We start from the raw sequence: 20,333 nt of genomic DNA, 5'->3' as shown, positions 1-20,333 counted from the left end.
TTTCAAGGCAAACTGTTTCATCATTCTGGGATAACACCAAGAAGCTGCATGGTGCTATTAAAGCAGCCATTCATGTTGGTCTGCCTTGTCTTCTGTAGAGGTGGGTTTTTTAGACTGTGGATCAGCTCCTTTGGAGGGTCATGAAACGAATTTAGTTGATTAAAACCTTAAGTAAGGAAGAATTGAAGAGAAAACATGAGTACATCACACAAAGAGTACTGTTTTATGAAACATTATGTAATTTTATGTATGTATATATATACATCTGGCTTGTGATATAAAATATATTGCTTAATGTAGGCTATGATCAAAAAGGCTTGAAAATCACCACTTTATATGCTTTTACCTTTGTTCTAGACCATAGGTCAATTGAAGCCCAAAGTGTATTTTCTGTTCTAACTCAGGGGCCTGAGTTTCATTACCTGCTTACCTGCTCATTCCTAAACCAGTCACTACCCAGGACAGTGGATGATTTGCTTACACAAATCTACATTCACCCGCAGGGAGTCTGGAGAGCTGCCTGGCCTCCCCAGCATGCATGTTGTCAGGGAAGGCTGCTGCAGAGAAGGCAGCCAGCACAGCCACCCCAGGAATGGCCTGTGGGGATAGAGAAAGTGGCATTAGTTTAGGTACAGAGACCAAGGTAAACACCCAGTTATGGCAACCGGGGCTGGGGCTTGGGGAGAAGGTAAAAGACCAATAGTTAATCATGAAAATTCTTTTGAGCTCAGAGTAGCAGTGTGGTTAACTTGGTGTTCCATTGCCAAATTTAAGCCTGGAGTTCTTTGAATACTGCGGGGCTTGGTCCAAAACCTTAACACTGCCTATAAAGTTTTCCTTCTGTGACATTTCCCAGTCTCTCCAGACTCTGTTTATTCATTCATTCATTCATTTTTGAGACAGAGTTTTTCTCTGCTGCCCAGACTGGAGTGCAGTGGCGTGATCATGATTCACTGCAGGCTCTGTCTCCTGGGGTCGAGTGATTCTCCCACCTCAGCCACCCAAGTAGCAGGGACTACAGACACATGCCACCATGTCCAGCTTATTTTTATTTATTTTTGTAGAGATTTGTAGAGATAGGTTCTTGTCATGTTGTCCACGCTGGCCTTGAAGTCCTGGGCCCAAGCAATTCCTCCAACTTGGCCTCCATTAAGTGCTGGGATTACAGGTGTGAGCCACTGTGCCTGGCCTTCTTCGGACTCCTTACTGTCTACTCTCCCCTGATTCATTAGATTTCAGCCACACCAGCCTTGTTTCAGTTTTTCAGATATGGTGGTTTCTTTTGTGCCTCAAGACCTTCTGTGCAGGCCTTTTTCTGCATCTGGGATGCTCTTCCCACATTGTTTCCTCTGACCTACTCCAGCTTCACTTTTTAGCTCATCTGCCACTTCCACAGTGAAGCTTCCTTCCCTGACCTTTCTACTTATCATAATTGAGACCTATTTAGTGTATGTCTCTTTCATTAAGTATCGTGAGGACAGCCATGATCACCATCTTGTTCTCTACTGTAATGCCAGGGCCTGTTGCATGGCATATGGTCAGAAGTATCTCGATTGTAGAGTGAGTCCTGGGCTCTGGGATGGAGCTAAGTCTGATGGCATCAAGGGGCCCCGGCAAAATAGGTGGGGAGGAAGAGGCATCTTGCAGCCATCTGGGCTGGGCTTGACATCTTTTACACCTTTCCCAGCCTCGTCCTCTTCCCTCAGATATATTTTGGTCAAGTTGATTTTCTTTGGCTTATCTCTATGTGAACAGTTTAATACACAGGGACTTTTTAAAAAATAAAATGAAGTAAAGTCTCCAGAAATTGATTCCCAAATCAAGTCACACTTGAGTAATTTAAAAGAAATGGAGAGCAAAACATCATGTGTAATGCAGTAGATTTTTGATAGATCATAATTACTTACACATGTGGCTACACCCCCTTCAATTTGGATATCCAATTATTAGGTGTCATGGGCCCAGTCGCAGCTCCGTGGATGTGTCTGTGGATGAGTCCAACTAATCTGCAATTGGAAATGTATTAACACCCACTTCTCCTTGAGTAAAGGGCATTTCTAGAGCATTACTGTTGCATATTGTTCCAGAAGGAGCCATAGTGTGTGGAAATGGGAAAGATGGTTTCTGCCATCAAGGAGCTGGTTTTGAACTGAGTTACGAGGATTTAGCTCATTAATGATCAGACCCATGTTCTAAGATATAAGAACTGTATCTAATTGGGAGTTAAACATAGAGCAGCTCTCTGGATGTTGAGAGGAAGGGAGACTGGTGTGAGCTACAGAAGCATAGCACCATCAGGGCAGGTGTTGGCTCACAGAGTTAGAGCCAGGAGGGGTCTGAGAGGTCCATTTATCTGATCATTTCATTTTATAGATAAGAAAACATATATTATTTCTCTTCTTCCTGTGTAACACCTAATTATTTTCTATAAGCCAAACTGTAGTAGACTTTTTTTTTTAAAGTTCTTCCTCATTCAGCTTCCCCAGTGGCACCAGTTTTCCCTTTTGGGAGGATCTTATTGTGTGTGTTCCTGGGGCAGAGGGGAGTCTTGCTCACCTTGGAAGTGGTAGGGGATTTGGGTGCAGGGGGACTTAACCTTGACCACATGCTTCTTCTGACTTTACTCTTAAGCTGATGATGCTACAACAGCAACACAGTTGATGTTTATATTCATACCAATAGCCACGGTGGCCTAAGAATCAGATTTCCCAGAATCTCTGACCTTTGCCAAGTGTATTAGTTTCCTATAGCTGCTGTAACAAATGACCACAAATTTGGTGGCTTAAAGCAACACACATGTGTTTCCTTACAGTTCTGGAAGTCAGAAGTCTAAAATCACTTTCACTAGGCTAAAATCCAGGGTCGTGCTTCCCATCTCTCCTCCCCGGAGGCTTTAGTTCATTTCTTTGTCTCTCCCAGCTTCTAGAGCTGCATTCTTGTGTTCTTTGGCCCTTGGGCCCTTCCTCCATCTTCAGAGCCAGATGCAGAATAACTTGCTTCTGTCCTTACATTGCCTTCTCTCTCTGTAGTCAATCTTCTGCCTTTTTCTTATAAGTGCACCTGTGATTGTGCCTCGAGTCCACCTGGATAATCCAGCCTATTCTTTCCACCACCAGATCCTTAATCCCATCTGCAAAGTCCCTTTTGCCGTAACAGGTAACATTCACAGATTTCTCAATTAGGACCTGGATATCCCTGCCCCAACAAGGTTTCTGCTTTCCTCTTTTCCCAGCCTGGTCTTCCAATATCCCCTCAATTCTGTGAGTTCCTGGTATCTTCTCAGTATACCTTTTTGGAGGGAGGGAGCTGATGGGTCTGCAGTTTAAGACAGTTGAAATCCGTTTCTGTTATTTATGACCAGGAACCTCCATGGTAAATCAGTGCTATGTGCAGAACTTTACAAGCATTATTTTTTTTAATCCTTGTTTTAACTTTCTTAGGAAGGCACTATCCCCTTTTTCCAGGTAAGAAAACTGTAGCTCAGAGTGGCAATTGCAAAAAGCCTGACAGCTAGTATAGGTGATGGAACTGGGATTTGAAACTAGCCAGTGTGACCGGAGAGCGTGTGCCTTACCCCTTTCTCAGAATCCTCGTTCAACTAGCTTTTGGTCTTAGACCTTTTCCAAGGACGAAGTAGAATGTCATCTGGGCCCTGATGTCTGAATTAAATTATTTAAGCAGGGGAGAGAAGGCAAAGGAGAAGCATTCCAGGTAGGAGGGAGGCTGGAGACTAAGAAGTGAATCCAAAAGATTTAAAGGAAGGGACACGACAGGTAAAGTGGAATGACAGATAAAGGAACCAACCACATATGGAATGCTTTTGAATGGACACAGCAACTCATTTATGTCAACTACCCATGGGAATGATATTCTGACTCAACTTTGTGTTGGAAATTCAGCTTGTATTAGGTCCCTTGCTGCCTCCTCATGGCCTCCTCATCACATGGGCTGGTTAAACATCTAACATCCTTTGCTAGTGTTAGCCTTTTCTCACAGATGCTGAACAGCCTGTCTTTCAAAAACTTAACAAGGTTCTCTGTTGGTATCGATATGGGTAATTTCTGGAGCTTGGGAGACATCCTGGACCTAGTGGTCAAAGACCTCTGGCTTGTGTCTCCCTTCAGAAGAGAAATTGGAATTTTTTTTCTAGGGCTGGGGCAATAACTAAGAAGGGAGCTCTTTATCTGGTCTTTTCTGGTTACTACTTAAGAGTAACTGATAGATTTAGCAAATGAAAATATAAGGCATCCAGTTAAATTTGAATTTTAGATTTCAGATAAACAATGAATATTCCATGCATTGTACAAATATTGCACTAAAAATTATTTATCTGAAATTCAAACTTAACTGGGTGTCCTGCATTTTAGCTGGCAACCCTGAACCTATGACCATGTTTCAGGGTATTTTCAGGCATGGACTTGTACAGTGAATGTGCCTGTGAAAAGAGATTATAGACCTGGATTGACAAGGAGGCTAGGAAAGAACCCCAAGTTCAAAGGGAATGCAAGGTTGGAGAATTCTTTGGGTGACTAACTTGGGGAGAGATGATTTGGTTCTCATTGCCCAGAGCATTGCCTCTGTCTTCTGTTCTGCTGTGCCACTGCACCACGGCCACAACGAGAAAGACTTGTGCTGCATCATCAGGATTGTATCAATCTCCATTCTCTTCCTATTTGCTGGCACCTAAAAGTAAAAACATTCAAGGTAGGGCTGAGCCATGATCTCTAACAGGGAATAGCTATTGCACTTGACTGTGTGCAGAACATGATACCTGTGCTGGTGGTGGTCAGAGGGCTGAGTGTACTCTCCAACTGTCCTCTGTTGTGGGGGCAAAGTGGGCATTAAGCACCCCTCTGTATACCGAGCTTTCCACCGGGCTGTGTGCCTATAGTGACAAAAGAAATGGAAAACACACTTGTGCTCTTGAGGGGCACAGATATATGCCTCTTGGGACAGCAGAGAGCTTAGGCTTTTATTAACTCAAAATTGGAGTTATTCTCAGTGGCTCCACTCTGATTTTGTGGTGTGTGTATCTCTCCATGTGTGTATATAGAAATATTGCAGCAATCTTCACCTGCCATTAAGCTACTTTTGTACGTAGTAATTAGGAGAGGTGCGTGGAGTCTGGTCCTGAGAGTGAGACATGGCAAGTGATCTGTGGCGCTTGGTAATTTGTGGCCTTAGAATGAAGGGAAGAATGCTCACTTGCCCGTTTGGGGACCAAAACTAAAAAACTTTGGTATTTTTTAGCAACTCACTGGACTAAGGAACAGTGGACCTGGCCAGCACTGGGCAAACATTACACAGCATAATGGCAGGGTGGGGAAAGGACTGGCTTTGACATCAGAAGAGAACTGACTTTAACTCCTGATCTTGCCATTTATTAGCAATTTAATTTTTTCTGAGCTTTGGCTTTCTCTTTTATGAGATGGAGACAATAGCAATATGAGGCAAATTTTGAAGATTTAATGACATACCATTTGAAAATGCTAACTGACAGCAAGCACCTTGTATTTGTCACTGTGGTGTTTCCCATTCTCATAGCACTTTGTAACCAACTCTGTTATAATGCTTCGTGGTGTGTTACAATTATTTCTTTTATATGTCTGTCTACTTCCACTAGACTGAGAATCAAGGGCCATTTTCTACTCTTTACTTTTCCAGTAGCCTCCTGATTAAGCCCTGGTACTTACAAGCCCCATAGTTTTGCTGAGCTGTGTGTACTTCAATACTTAAGCTTTGCTAGGAGGCAAGTCTTTAACTTCTGAGTCTCCATTCTTTCCTCTTTCTCTCTAGCTCTTTTACTGAGAACTGGGAAGATCCCACAGGACAGGATCTGTCCAGTCCTCAGTAAGAATCTTTCAAGAATATTACCATCTCAACACCAGTCAGAATGGTGATTATTAAAAAGTCAAGAAAAAACAGATGATAGAGAAATAGGAATGCTTTTACACTGTTGGTGGGAATGTAAATTAGTTCAACCACTGTGGAAAACAATGTGGTGATTCCTCAAGGACCTAGAACCAGAAATACCATTTGACCCAGCAATCCCATTACTGGGCATATACCCAAAGGAATATAAATCATTCTATTATCAAGATACATACACATGTATGTTCATTGCAGCACTATTCGCAAAAGCAAAGATGTGGAATCAACCCAAATGCCCATCAATGATAGACTGGATAAAGAAAATGTGGTACATATACACCATGGAATGCTATGCAACCATAAAAAGTAATGAGATCATGTCCTTTGCAGGGACATGGATGGAACTGGAAGCCATTATCCTCAACAAACTAACACAGAAACAGAAAACCAAACACTGCACGTTCTCACTCATAAGTGGGAGCTGAACGATGAGAACACATGGACACAGGGAGGGGAACATCACACACTGGGGCCTCTCAGGGGTAAGGATGGGGAGAGGGGAAGGGAGAGCATCAGGAGAAATAACTAATGCATGCTGGGCTTAATACCTAGGTCACGGGTTGATAGGTGCAGCAAACCACCATGGCACACATTTACCTATGTAACAAACCTGCACATTCTGCACATGTACCTCAGAATTTAAAATTTTTGAAAAAGATTATTAGAAGATCCTCATTAGACTCTAAATGCTTGAGGATAGATTCCCAGTATTCTCCTGTGTACTCAAACACATGTATGTTTGAATAGTATCCCAGCTTGCTACCCTATTCTTTTCGGTAAGTTCTAGGATTTCCTTGATGTTCTCTCTTTTTGACCTCTGCTTCAACAAATTTATTAATTTCATCAGTACAATTCAAGTTCAATTCATCAAGCCTTTACTGAGTTCCTCTTACTTGCCAGTCACTGGGCTAGGTTTTGGGGATAGAGATGAGTAAAATGGTTCCTCCATTAGAGGTGTTTCAGATTTAGTGGGAGAGACACATGAGAAAACAGAATTTCTCTAGGATGTGGTTAGGGCAGTGATGGAGGTGGACACGTTATGGGAGCACAGAATAGGGCGATTTTCCTTAGTTGTCTTTTTCCTCTAAGAATCTCATTGTTGGCCGGGTGTGGTGGCTCACACCTGTAATCCCAGCACTTTGGGAGGCCGAGGTGGGCAGATCATGAGGTCAGGAGTTCGAGACCAGCCTGGACAGCATGGTGAAACCCCGTCTGTACTAAAAATACAAAAATCAGCCAGGTGTGGTGGCATATGCCTGTAATCCCAGCTACTCAGGAGGCTGAGGTAAGAGAATCGCTTGAACTCGGGAAGCAGAGGTTGCAGTGAGCTGAGATCATGCCATTGCACTCCAGCCTGGACCACAGAGCAAGACTTTGTCTCAAAAAAAAAAAAAAAAAAGAATCCCATCATCCCTGCTTTCTAACAGGTGAACAGGGAGCCGGCTGTCATTCCTGCCTCAAGGAGTATTGGTATTGGAACAGTGGGAGTTAGGAAGCAGCCAGTGGCCAATGTGCATCAATTAAAGACTGAGTTGGTAGCCCTCCTGCACTGGAGGACAGAAAAGAATACTTTGAGGGCCAGGACAGCACGAGGCCACAGGCTGCATGGCCCTGGCTGCAGAGTGGTTGGGAGAATTTGGGGAGCAGGTAGTTTCAGCTAAAGACTTACTTGGTGACATGCGTATACCTCATGGCTGGCTCTGTGAGACCCCTGCAACAAATGCCATCTTTTTCTTTCCTTCTTTCAAGTTAGCTTTGCTTTTGTTCTCTTCCCCATTTCTCTGACATTTGCTTCTCCCCCCAGTTCTTATTTATTTCCTTTCTTGTTTATATCCCTGCATTTTCTTTTACTGCTCACTCTTCTATCATCTTATTTTTCTTTCCCTCTACCATTTTTCCCCTCTACATTTGAGCCTTCTTTGCCTTTTAATTTTATCTTTCTGCCTCTGTCATCATGTTCTGAAACATAACTGTTAAACTCAGGGTTGGAGAGGAAATTTTCATTTCCAACAGGGCTGTTTATGATATGAAAAGAGTGTCTCATGTGTATCTGAGTATCCTAGGAAACAGACGTCTAATTTCTAACTCATATTCTGCATACTGTGTTTGAAAGACATCATCATGAAAGGAGAGTCTTCCACCTGGGCAGCACAGGAGACTGTGCTGTGCACCTTACCTTTATTACAAGAACCAGCCAAACAATGATTCCTTCTTTTTTGTGGTTCTCTATCTCCACACCTATCCTTGAAGTTTCTCTTTATCTCTCTCTTTCTCTTTTTCTATTTCTGTCATATTTTTCAGTTCTATTTTCCATATTGCTTCTTGTTCTTTTTTCTCTTTAGTCCTTCCCTACTTATTAGAAATTATATGACCCCCTCCTTAATGTCTTCCCTTGGCCTTGGAAGATAGAGTCAAAAGGAGTGCGGAAGACTCCACTCCCCCAAGTCCCCCCGTTTCTGATGATGGCATAGAAGTGTGACTCAGGAGAGATGGGGAAGATTCAGAAACCTTGTCTGGCTCTTAAGATTCTTTATGAGTAGGATTTCTTTCTGCTTCTTATTTTTAGGTAGTATGAACGTAGACTCAGAGAATCTTAAAGTTGACAGGAATCTCTACTGGTTGTTTAAATAACCTTCACCCCATGTAGGATCCCTCTTTACTTCCTAATGATGCTCTATAGGTAGCTCCCAGATACTTGGAGTTTTGGGAAGGGTGCCAGCACATGAAGCCGTCCACTTGGCTGTTGGCAGCACTAATTGTGTCAGTTACTGCTTGCGATTCTGTTGTCCTGGTCTGTATGATTTGTACCTAATGATTGTACGTCTGCTTCTAAGGGCCATAGGGCATGCACTTTCCATACAGTTCTTTTTCTGAGATTGAAGACATGTCAAATATTGAAGGAACTTCAGGTACCTTCTTTAATACTTGAACTATTTCAGAGAGGTTCCATCAGAAATAAACAAAACAAGCCATTCTTGCCACCCTTTGACTATAGAAGAACCCAGTTTTCTGAATGCCTCATTTCCTGATGGTTCTGAGTAGCTGAGATTGTTCTGGAGGGATTATGAGGGAGAAACTTCCTTTCATTCTTCACAGAAAGAAGAATAAAATGAGCAAGTTTTAAATTAAGATTTTATTAATATTAGTAAGCTTTGCGTTAGCCACAATGTCTGTGTGTACATTATAGTTTATAGAACACTCTTAATATTAAATACCATGTCATTTTAGTTTTATAACTAGACCACGATACCCCCTCATTTTAGAGATGACAGAAATGGGGTTCATAGAGGTTGAGAGACTTGTGTTGAGTCACCCCATTCTCAACAGAATGAGTCAGACTTAAACTCAGTTCTTCTGCTCTTAATCTTCTGCTATGTCTTTCATAAATACATATATGTCCTTGTCTCTCCAAAGTCCCTGCAATGTCATGAGATTATAGGAAATAAGTTGTCTCCTTGGTGTACACAATCTAATAGAATTATGGATTTGTATGTGTGTGTATTTCTGGATTTGGCTGTGGAACATGGAAAAATAGAAAGGAAGAAATCCAATTAGGGTCAAAGAGTGGTTTGGTGCAATTATAAAAATACTGATACTATGTGAAGACCATTGAAATTCTTCTCCAGTTGCAAGCATCAGCGTAATTGATTTGTTTGGGTAAAAATTCTAAGTGTCAAGGTAGAGATGAGTGAGTTACTCTTTTACTGCAGTTAATCCAGAGAAATTTCCTGAAGGAGATAGACAGGGAAACCTAAGAAAATTTTGAAATAAAAAAATGCAAGGACCTGGTGGGTTGTAAAGAGGGGAAAGAGTTGAAACAGGGCAGAGAGGAGAAAGGGGACAAGGTTTGGGGACAGGAATGGGACAGATGTTGTGGACCTTGTGTTTTGCTCGGGATTTGGAACTAGGGTTCTGGTATGATGATAAGTTTTCCTTCTTTGCAAAGTAAAACCCAGATGGCTAAATTTAATTCCACTGGAGCCACTGGTGATTCACCCAAGCTCAGGTGCACCCACATACAGCTGGCGTCAGCGCTGTGTGCTTTCCAGGCTGAGCTTGCCTCAGCCCCGCTTCCTACATGGAACAAGAGGGGAAAACCAGACTGGTAACCTTGACCCTTCTGTGTCTCTGTCTGCAGCATCCTGGCCACTGCGGGAACCCACTTCAATACTCATGTGGACCTGAGGACCCTCCGGGCTGTGCGTGTCCTGCGGCCCTTGAAGCTCGTGTCAGGGATACCTAGTGAGCATTCTTTCTGCCATTCTTTCTGCTCTGCTAAGAACTTTCTTCATGTGTCCTCAGCTGGATCCAGGTCTAAGGGAATTTGGGATAAACAAACAATATTCCTCCTGGAAGGAAGCCTCAGTGGTAATAAATAGTGAAGATGGAGCAATCTGGTGTAACATTTTACTTTACATTTAACTTTTTGCAAATATAAAAGATAATAGAAAATATTTACAGAAAATGTGGAAAGTAAAGAAAACAACAAAAAAGAAAAGTGCTCTTTATCTTATCACTCAGAAATCACTTTTGTTAAAATTTCAGTATTTTTCATTTTTCCCCTGTGCATTTTAATATAATTGAAATCATTATGTATATTGTAGTTGTATATTCTGAAATAAGTATTTTGTTTTCCTAACCTTAAAAATTCTTGGCTGGGGCCGGGCGCGGTGGCTCACGCTTGTAATCCCAGCACTTTGGGAGGCCGAGGCGGGCGGATCACGAGGTCAGGAGATCGAGACCACGGTGAAACCCCGTCTCTACTAAAAATACAAAAAAATTAGCCGGGCGTGGTGGCGGGCGCCTGTAGTCCCAGCTACTCGGAGAGGCTGAGGCAGGAGAATGGCGTGAACCCAGGAGGCGGAGCTTGCAGTGAGCCGAGATTGTGCCACTGCACTCCAGCCTGGGCGACAGAGCGAGACTCCGTCTCAAAAAAAAAAAAAAAAAAAAAAAAAAATTCTTGGCTGGGTGCAGTGGCTCATGCCTGTAGTCCCAGCACTTGGGAGGCTGAGGCGGGTGGATTGCTTGAGTTCAGGAAGAGTTCGAGACCAGTCTGGGCAACATGGTGAAACCCTATCTCCACAAAAAATAAAATATCAGCTGAGCATGGTGGCTCACACCTGTAACCCCAACACTTTGGGAGGCTGAGGCAGGCAGATCGCTTGAGTTCAGGAGGAGTTTGAGACCAGCCCGGGCAACATGGTGAAACCCCATCTCCATAAAAAATACAAAAAAGTAAAAAAATTGTAGCTGAGCATGGCGGCTCACTCCTGTAGTCCCAGCTACTCAGGAAGCTGAGGTGGGAGGATCACTTGGGCCTGGGAGGCCAAGGCTGCAGTGAGCCAAGATCACGCCACTGCACTCCAGCCTTGGCGACAGACCGACAGTCTGTCTCAAAACAAAAAAATTCTTATATGTGTTATGATTTATTTAGCCATTTTTATGTTTTATGTTGCTGGATGGCATAAAAAATAAAAATAGGCTATTTCCAGTTTTTCTCCAACTATAAATGTGCTGCAACAAACACCTTTTTACTTAAATCTTTATTCAAATCTCTGACTGTTTTCTTGGCTAGAATCCTAGAAGTGCAATGTGTGGGTCAAAGGATATAGTATTTTCTCAATAGTGCTTGTACTAATTGTGTTCCCCAACAGGGACTGAGAATTGGGTCTGAGATAGAGTGAATGGGAAGATAAACTTTGTCCCAGCTCTTGAAGGATTTACAGCCTAGCAGAGCTGGGCCTAATTTCCTTTAGGAAAGGAGCACATTCTAATAAATTAATCTATCAGAGGCAGAAGGCAGCATGGATGAAACCAATGAGGGAATGAAACTAATCCTGCCCTATCAGATGGTGCTGAGGGACTGCTGCATTGGTCATTCTCTGTCCTTCCTTCTAGGCCTGCAGATTGTGTTGAAGTCCATCATGAAGGCCATGGTACCTCTTCTGCAGATTGGCCTTCTGCTCTTCTTTGCCATCCTAATGTTTGCTATCATTGGCTTGGAGTTCTACAGTGGAAAGTTACATCGAGCATGCTTCATGAACAATTCAGGTAGGGTCGTTCTTTTCTGTCTTCTCCTTTTCCCTTCTCCCCTCTGTTAACTGGGGTAATTTCAGGGCACTTGGAGGCTCATTGGAAAAGTATGTCCTATTCCGACCCTGGAATTAGAATCAGAAGCTTCTAGTCAGCAGCCTTTTGAGGCACAGTTAACTGAGACTAGAGATCCTCACTTGACATTAATTTTGCAAAGCAAATACGTAGTTGGAAGATTTCAAATAGATGGTCTTGGCTCCCCTATCCCATGGTCAAGGGCCATGAGAGTGAGCTTGAAAAGCCATCTGTCTGAGCCAGGCATAGTGGCACCCACCTGTAGTTCCAGCTACTCCCTGGAGGCTTAGGCAAGAGGATTGTTGAAGCCCAGGAGTTTGAGGCCAGCCTGGACAACTAGTGTCTCTCTGTCCCTATCTCTCTGTCTATAAAAAAAAAAAAGCGCCACCTCTCTGAATATCTGAATCAATACCCCTTGACTCTTTGTAAAGCAGCCTCTGACTGAATAAAGAAGTACTTTTTGTATAGTGGCCTCTCTGGCCCACAGGCTGGTGAGATCTAGGAGTCCAGAGTCAGAGTTGGGTCCCTTCGGATCTGTGGAGACATTTTCCCTTCATGATCCTTCTCACCATCTTCTTGCTCTCTGTTTTGACCCACACGTGGTGTGGAAGAACTGAAGGAGCTCTGAGCTTGGTTTGCAAGTGTGCTTGGGAGATTGTTAGGGTACACAACCCCAAATTCTCATATCTTTGTATTTCATTTGTTCTTTTCAAGTTGAGTTGAGTATCCTACGAGGAAAGGAGATGGGAGGCAGGCTGAAGAATTCCAAATAGGTACCATGCTTTTTATGAAAAGAACCTTAAAAGAACATCTTCCACCTTGGATTTCTATTTTTTATTTTTATCTTCTATTCAAAACCAGGAATCCATGCTGGAAAAACAAGGAGTTAAACCCCCCTAAAAGGACCATAGTTTGTAACTGTCCCCAAGAAACCCAGGAAGAACTCAGGGCTCATCCTGGAGTCTGAAGCCAGAAAACTTCACTTTGCCTTTTCCTCGAAGTGTGCCGTGTGATTCAGTCCTCTTAATTCCTGTGGTACTTCAGGTGAGGGTGGAGGATGAAGCTTGCAGAGAGCAGGGGACCATGTGGAGGAGAGGCTCCATTTTCAGGAGACTGGGAAACATTGGATTGAACACATGATATGTGAGCTGGGAGATGCAGAGAGGCCAGGGAGGAGAGGGAGCCTGAGACAACAAAGGGCAGGCCTCTTTCCATGGGGAATGGAATTGCTTGCCTGTGGCTCCTGGGGTCATTTCCAGCTCATGTGAAACACCATGTGATTTATCTCCTACTCTCCAAATGTGTCTGCAGGTATTCTAGAAGGATTTGACCCTCCTCACCCATGTGGTGTGCAGGGCTGCCCAGCTGGTTATGAATGCAAGGACTGGATCGGCCCCAATGATGGGATCACCCAGTTTGACAACATCCTTTTTGCTGTGCTGACTGTCTTCCAGTGCATCACCATGGAAGGGTGGACCACCGTGCTGTACAATGTGAGTAGAGCTGGTGGGGACCGGGAAGGAGGAGGGAAGAACCCTGGACGGAGGCTTCTGTGGTTGTTTGGCCTGGCTAGTCCGGGGACAGGGAGGGCTATGGATATAGGTGTTTTGGGGTGGGAGGTGAAGACTCAACTGGGATAAGCCTTAGCAGTACATAACCTCTTTTGTCTGGCCTCTTGCTAAGTACAAGTACACAGCTTCTTAATGCGATTAGGAAATTACATCCTATGTTGGATAGGTAAACAAATTAGTTAAGTCAGATCAACTTAATAGTTACAGAATATGTTGGTTGGATATGGTGGTGAGGTATAGTGAAGGGTACTAATGTATAATACTGGCTGCCCAGTAGAATTAGCTGGAAGCTTAAAAAATTTTATTACCCTCTCAGGATCTGGGAGAATTTACTAAAAAAGAACAAAAAGAAAAGAAAAAAAAATTATACCAACTAGGCTCCATCCCAAACCAATTAAGTAGGAATATTTAGGGGTGAAGGTCATTTTAGAAAAGTCATTGACTTTTCTAAAAAGCTTCCTATCTGATTCTTGTATGTAGCCACTGTCAAGAACTACTGCATTACACACACATAAAAAGCATGCTTAATTGTGAGATTCACCAGGGATGCTTGTTGAAAATTCAGATTCATAGGCCCCTTCTCTGGAGATTCTAATTTTGTGTAGCTTTGTATAGCTAGTGAGCTGTGCTTTTTTCAAGTGCCCTGGTGATTCATATGATCAGACATGTTGAGAAGGTTCTGAGTTTGTCTAGCTGCCTGTCAGGGATGTTGGGGATTCCTGCATGGGGACAGAAGGTAGGGTGATCATGAAGTCTCTTCCACCTTCCAGAGTCTAATTTTAATAAGTTATCAAAGGCTTGGTGCAGACTCTATCCTCAAAAATGAGAGTGAGTTGAGGTATGTGGTTTGATGTACATGGATCCTAGGTGGGTAAAGCAGTTTGGGCAGGTGCTTTTGAAGGACTGTACCCTTACCTGCATTCAGCCAGCCCACCCCAAAACAGTAACTGTGGAATGATCATCCCTCTTATGTACGCTCCGACCGTCTGCCTTTACCTTAAGGTGCCCTCTGTTTCCTTCAGTTCTTCTCTAGATCTTTTTAGCCTGATTCTATCTGTATAAAACTTATTAGGTGGAACATAAGGTGGCTCATACAAAGCACCCTTTAGAAAGAGCTTTGGATACAATTTACACTGGAGGGAAAGGAAATGCTGTGTCTCAGAAGAAACTCGACTATAATGCCCGAAGAGCAAGGATTGTGTAAGGCCTGTACAAGGAAGTACTTAGTAGAGGTCCATTGCTAACCTGGATCCATTCCCATATAGGATGAGCAAGGCAGGACTGAAGCTTTGCAGAAAATAGTCACTGGCTATTACGCTAAAGCTCTAAAGGGCAGTGAAGAAGTCCCAAGGACCAGCTTACACCCAGCAAGCCCAGGGATGAAGTGTGACCCAGAAAGCCCTAGAGGACACTCTGCAGTTCTTACCAGCTGTGGGAGGCAGCAGGAAGGAGGAGAGGGAGGCAAGGTTGATGCGTGCAGTCACTCCTCATTTGAGATGTAAAGGTTGTCTTGAGGCCATGCCACTCAAATTAGCCAGGTGCCTCTAGGAATTGCAGCACTGACCCTGTAGTGGCTGGTGTCACATGTAGGGCTTTGAGAGTGATGCATTTCAATTATATGTGTAGACTCACCTAAGTGATGTGATAAATGCATTGAAAGCCTGAAAGGAGAAGTGTTGCATTTGAGGATACAGGCATGATTGTTGGTCCTCTTTAGCCAAGATTCAGATGGTACTGAGAGGAGAAGGAGCACAGCTGAAGAACCACTCATTATTTTTTCTTCATTAGTTTCTTTGTTCATTCCTTCATTCTTTCAGTGTTTATTAACTGAGCATCTATTACATGCCAAGCACTGTCCTAGGCACTAGGGAAATGGGGAGAAAAAAATGCCATGATTCCTGCTATCATAGTGCTCTCTTCAAATCCCTATGTCTCTCCAGTTACCTGTCAACCATAGGTTTAGAAGTTACACACAGGCAGAGATCTTGCTCCTCTCTCTAGTTTTGCTCACTAAGGAGGGAAGGAGGGAGGGAGGAGATCAAGTTGCAGATACTCTGAAACCTTTTATTGCATGGGTGTCCAGGGCCCATAGACTCACATACTCTGACTTCCAGCCTGTCAGTCATTGAACTTGAGTTTACTGAAGGCCTCCTGCTATTCTGATGGCTGGATTTAGGGCTAAGGGGACTGTCACCCAAAGACTGTCTACCTGTTTGGACTGTCTGCTACCTGTTTGGACTGTTCCTACACACACACACACACACACACACACACACACACACACACACACATACACACACTTGTATACACAGGTTGGTTGCATACCACGAAGTTAACTATGAATGACTAGTCGGCTTAGTATTATAAATACATGTATACATATATGTGTGTGTGTTTCTGCATATAGAAAAATGACTCACTAAGCATCACCACAACCACCACCGATAAGATGCAAATATAAATATAACTGTGTATTGATTTTCCTTTCTACCACTCCTCATTCTGGGAAGGCCCAGTTCACCCAGCTGCTGAATTTGTTCATGAAGAGCACTAAGAGAGAGGGATCCCCTATTTCCCAGCCCTATGCACCTTCTATTCAGTGGTGCAACAAACATGTAAGATTTATTGTTGTTAGTTACATCCAAACCAGTAGGAGAATCTTCAGGTTTACCCAGTAGGAAGAAGCTCTCAAGCATGTGGGCTCAGTTTAACCTTTTTATATACAATGTAAATGCTTCCCTCATATTTGCCTCCCTTTTCTGTAGCACAGACTCTTCCTAGATGCCTCCCTATGACCTTGTGTTGCTCTGCCATTGATTACTATTAACTTCATTTGCATGTGGCTTTTCTCATTATAATGAATTGTAAGGGAGAGGGTTCCCATTGTCAGGGCAACCTGGAGTCACCTGTGCTTCATTTAGTCTCTATCTGAATGTCAACTGCTTGGTCAAACTCCAACTATATTCTTGGCTTCCTTCCCTCCTCTGGTGGAAGGAATGCAAAACTGTCTGCAGTTCTGGCTGTTGCTACCTGTTTGCACTGTCTCTCCCAAAGGTCTCCTCGACTTGCAAACTCTCTTCTTTACTTATTTCTCCTAACCTGATAAGTATGTCTTCCACAGTACAATGTGTTCTCCTTCTGATCAATGCTCTTCATTCAACAAATGTTACTGTGGCTCGCTAACCCTCTTCACCTGGGCTGGAGGTGGCTGAGAGAAGTGACTTTATTCTGATTCTGATCTGAGTCTTATTTCTCTTTGTTGTTATAGTTTTATGTTATCTGCTGATTCAGTTAGCTCTTTTATTGTATCAGGACTAATTCCCAGATTGCAGAGGTTCCCAGTCCCTGTCTGCAGTTACTCACATCTTTGCTCTTGAAGTCTAGTATGTTTCATTGTATTTCTGTAGTTGGAGTTATTTGTCTTCTTACTTACTGTTGATAAACTCATGTAGAGGCAGAAATTTCTTGGAGGTGTACTGTTTCTGCAGCTTTGCAGGTATGCTTTCCGCATCTGTTGTGACTACTTAAGATGCTCCAAGCTGCTATGGTGGAGGGGGTTTTTATGGACCTCATTGGCTTTTGGCAAGAAGAGGCAACTTAAAGTCTGGGTGCTTTCTGAGAGTCTTCCCAACTCCTCAGAAACCTTTTGGTCTATCAACAATGACTGTGGCTCTCTTTTAAGTTGCCTTTTCACAGCTGCATATAGTCAGGATTTATTGAATGGTTAACAGCTATTCACTTTCTGTCTCATTGAGATTTTGCTTTATGGTCATCTATGAGCATGGTGAGGCATAACATCCATCTCGCAGTTGATGAAAAACTACCATTCTCTTTATGAAGTTCCTCTGATTTTGTGGTATCTACAGAGAATGCTTTGGATTCTGAGATCCATGAGACTAGGGAATGTGGCTTCCATCTTTGCTTCAGTCTTTTCCTACCACCTCCTCCACATTATAGTAGAACTACTCAAAACTAATTTGACAAATGGGTGGCAGGAGTCTATGATTATCTTATGGTGCTAGAGTGATAAGATGAACCAATTGACCTAGGATCAGGTGTATAGTTCCTAAAATTTGTAGACACTGTAATTGTGAGTAGTATTGTAGATACTGTAAGTGTTACTGTAATTGTAATTGGTATCCAGGATCAGTCATGCTCTGGAATAAACTGTTTCCCCTGACAACCCCATCTGGACTGCCCTGTTCTTATGTCCTTGCATGAGTCTGGGATCCTGTAATATAGGTGATACTTGGAATTGGATACTAGTATCTGTTCATCTGTTACTTATCCATAGAGGGATTGGTAAGTGGATCTTGGAAGTTACTGTTCTTTTTCCCATGACGGCTGGAGGTGAGGTGTGTGTGCTTAGTGAGGAGCTATGATAACTTCCTTTTAATTGGCAGAACACCTTGCTTGTCAGGCTTTTCATGGAAAGGAGAGAGTAGAGGGAGAGGGAAACTATTTCCTGAACTCATAGTAAAGGCTTTTCCCCTCTGTTTACATTCATACATAAGTATAGATTCGTTCACTAATTTATTCACCAAATAGTTTTTAAGTGGCTATTATGTGCCAAATACTGTTCTAGATGTTGGTGATACAGTAGAGAGTAAAACATAGGAAAGTCCCTGCCCTCATGGAACTTATATTCTAGTGGGAAAATGCATATAGAACATAAGGAAAACGTGGTATATCAGATAGTGATAGATGCTGTGGAGAAAAAAATGTGGGGAAATGGAGAACTTGGTTGCAATTTTAAATGGAGATGTCAGGAGGACCACGTTGAGAAGATGGCATTCAAGCAAAGACTTGAAGTGGGTGGGTGAGGGAGTGGGCCATGTGGTTATCTGGGGGAAGAGTCTCCTGAGTCTGGGCCAGCAAGTGCAGAGATCCTGAGATGGGGACAGGCTGGGTGTATTTGAAGAACAGCAAAGAGCACAGTGGGTTGGATTGCAGTGAGTGAGGTGGAAAGTAGGAGATGGAATAGTCAGTCAGATCATGTGGAGCCCTGAAGGCCATTATACAGACTCTGGTTTTTACTCTGAGTGAGATGGGAAAGCAATGGAGGGTTTTGCGGAAAGGAGTGACAAGACCTGACTTGTGTTTGAAAAAGGATCACTCCACCTCCTTTGGTAGAGCAAAAGTAGAAACAGGGAGTCAAATCAAGGTTATGGCAAGGATATAAAAAAAATGATAGAGGCTTGGGCCAGGGAGGTAGCAGTGGAGGAAGTGAAAAGTGGTTGGATTCTGCATATATTTTTAAGTAGAGCTCATGGGATTCTTCAATGGATTGAATATGAGTTTGGGAGAAAGCAGCAAGAAGAGTAGAGTTGCCATTAACTAAGCTGGGGAAGAACACAGGTAAAGTATGTTGGGAGGAAGAGGAGAATGAGTTTGGATGTGTTAAATTTGCCATGCTCATTTGATACGGTAGTATAGGGAAGGAGGTGAATAAATGAGTTCATGGTAGAAGGCTTGGCTGGAGAAATAAATTTGGGAATTTTCAGTGTATAGATGGTAAAGTATTGAGACTGGCCGAAACCACCAAGGAAGTGAATATAGACAGGGAAGAGAGGAGATTCCAGGACTGAGTTCTGATGTTAAGGTGAAGAGAAAAACGGTTACAGCAAAGAGGACTGAGAAGGAGCAGTAGGGAGGTGAGAGGAAAATTGGAAACCTGGTGTCCTGGGGCCAAGTGAAGAGCGCGCTGCAGAGGGAGAAAGTAGAGGATGATCAAGTCAGTTCTGTGAAGAAGTGTTTTTCCTATCATATGATTATTCAGTTAAAAAAGGTTATTACTAGAGTATCTTGCTAATAATTTCTTGGTCATTTGTATAAATTCATCCACAGATTCTCTTGAATTCACATTCATATTTACTCTTTCAAAGACTTTTATCTATATGCTTTGCTTATTTAAATCAAATGCTTCAGATGGGTCAAAGAAGGTGAAGGTTAAGAACCACTGAATGCCAGGAGCAGTCTGAGTGGAGTAGGAAGGATTTCAGAAAGCAATGGAAACAGCACGGAAGAAATACCACTTACATGCTGATGGGAATGATCCATTTGAGATAAAAATTATTGTTGATGAAGGAGAGGGAGGAGAATTGGTGGAGCAATTTCCTTGAACAGGTGTGTGTGTGGTGTGGGGAGGTCTAGACCACAGATGTAGGGCTTGGCTTAGATAGGAGCTCTAATCATCCATTCATAGTACTAGGAGTAGAGGAAGAACAAGTGGCTGCAGAGGCTGGTACGTGGGTAGATGTGGTGTTGGAATCTTGTAGAAATTCTCTTCCTATTGCTTCTATTTTCTCAATGAAAGAGGAAGTAAGGTCATCAGCTGAGGGTGGGAGGAGGAAAATGTTGAAAGTTTGAGGAGAAGGTATAACATAGTTTTCCAGAAGACTGAGGGAGTAAGTGGAGTAGGAAATGCATTGGGTTGCTGGGCAGCTTTATGGACTCACTTGGAGTTAGTTGTGATGAAGTTCAAGTGAGACCAGTGAGCCTGGTGTGTTTTCCTCTGGTCATTCAGGAGAATCTCAGGTGGGAAGTAGGTGGAGATTTGGCTTTTATAAGAGTAGTTTTGCCAGGTGAGCACAATAAAATGAGAGAAGATCAAGAGAGTGACTATAACATAGCCATGGAATTTGAGCTGGATAAAGAGCAAAGAGGTGGGGGAGAAACCGTGAAAAGGGAGGAGAGTACGTGGATTATAGACCCTTTTTGAAA

General features: G+C 43.0%; 1 protein-coding gene across 1 annotated transcript in view; it reads left to right on the top strand.

Annotated features, from left to right (window-relative positions):
• The window catches only part of CACNA1E (calcium voltage-gated channel subunit alpha1 E), a 503,244-nt gene that overhangs the window by 255,929 nt on the left and 226,982 nt on the right, over positions 1–20,333 (top strand). Inside the window, exons 7-9 of the mRNA XM_055233511.2 lie at positions 10,070–10,173; positions 11,830–11,982; positions 13,351–13,532. Coding sequence (XP_055089486.1) covers positions 10,070–10,173; positions 11,830–11,982; positions 13,351–13,532 — 439 coding nt within the window. The remainder of the gene's footprint in view (positions 1–10,069; positions 10,174–11,829; positions 11,983–13,350; positions 13,533–20,333) is intronic.

The sequence above is a fragment of the Symphalangus syndactylus genome, chromosome 19, assembly GCF_028878055.3.
Source record: "Symphalangus syndactylus isolate Jambi chromosome 19, NHGRI_mSymSyn1-v2.1_pri, whole genome shotgun sequence".
Classification (NCBI taxonomy): domain Eukaryota; kingdom Metazoa; phylum Chordata; class Mammalia; order Primates; family Hylobatidae; genus Symphalangus; species Symphalangus syndactylus.
Note: the sequence above shows the minus strand (reverse complement) of the source record. Positions and strands in the feature narration are given on the sequence as shown.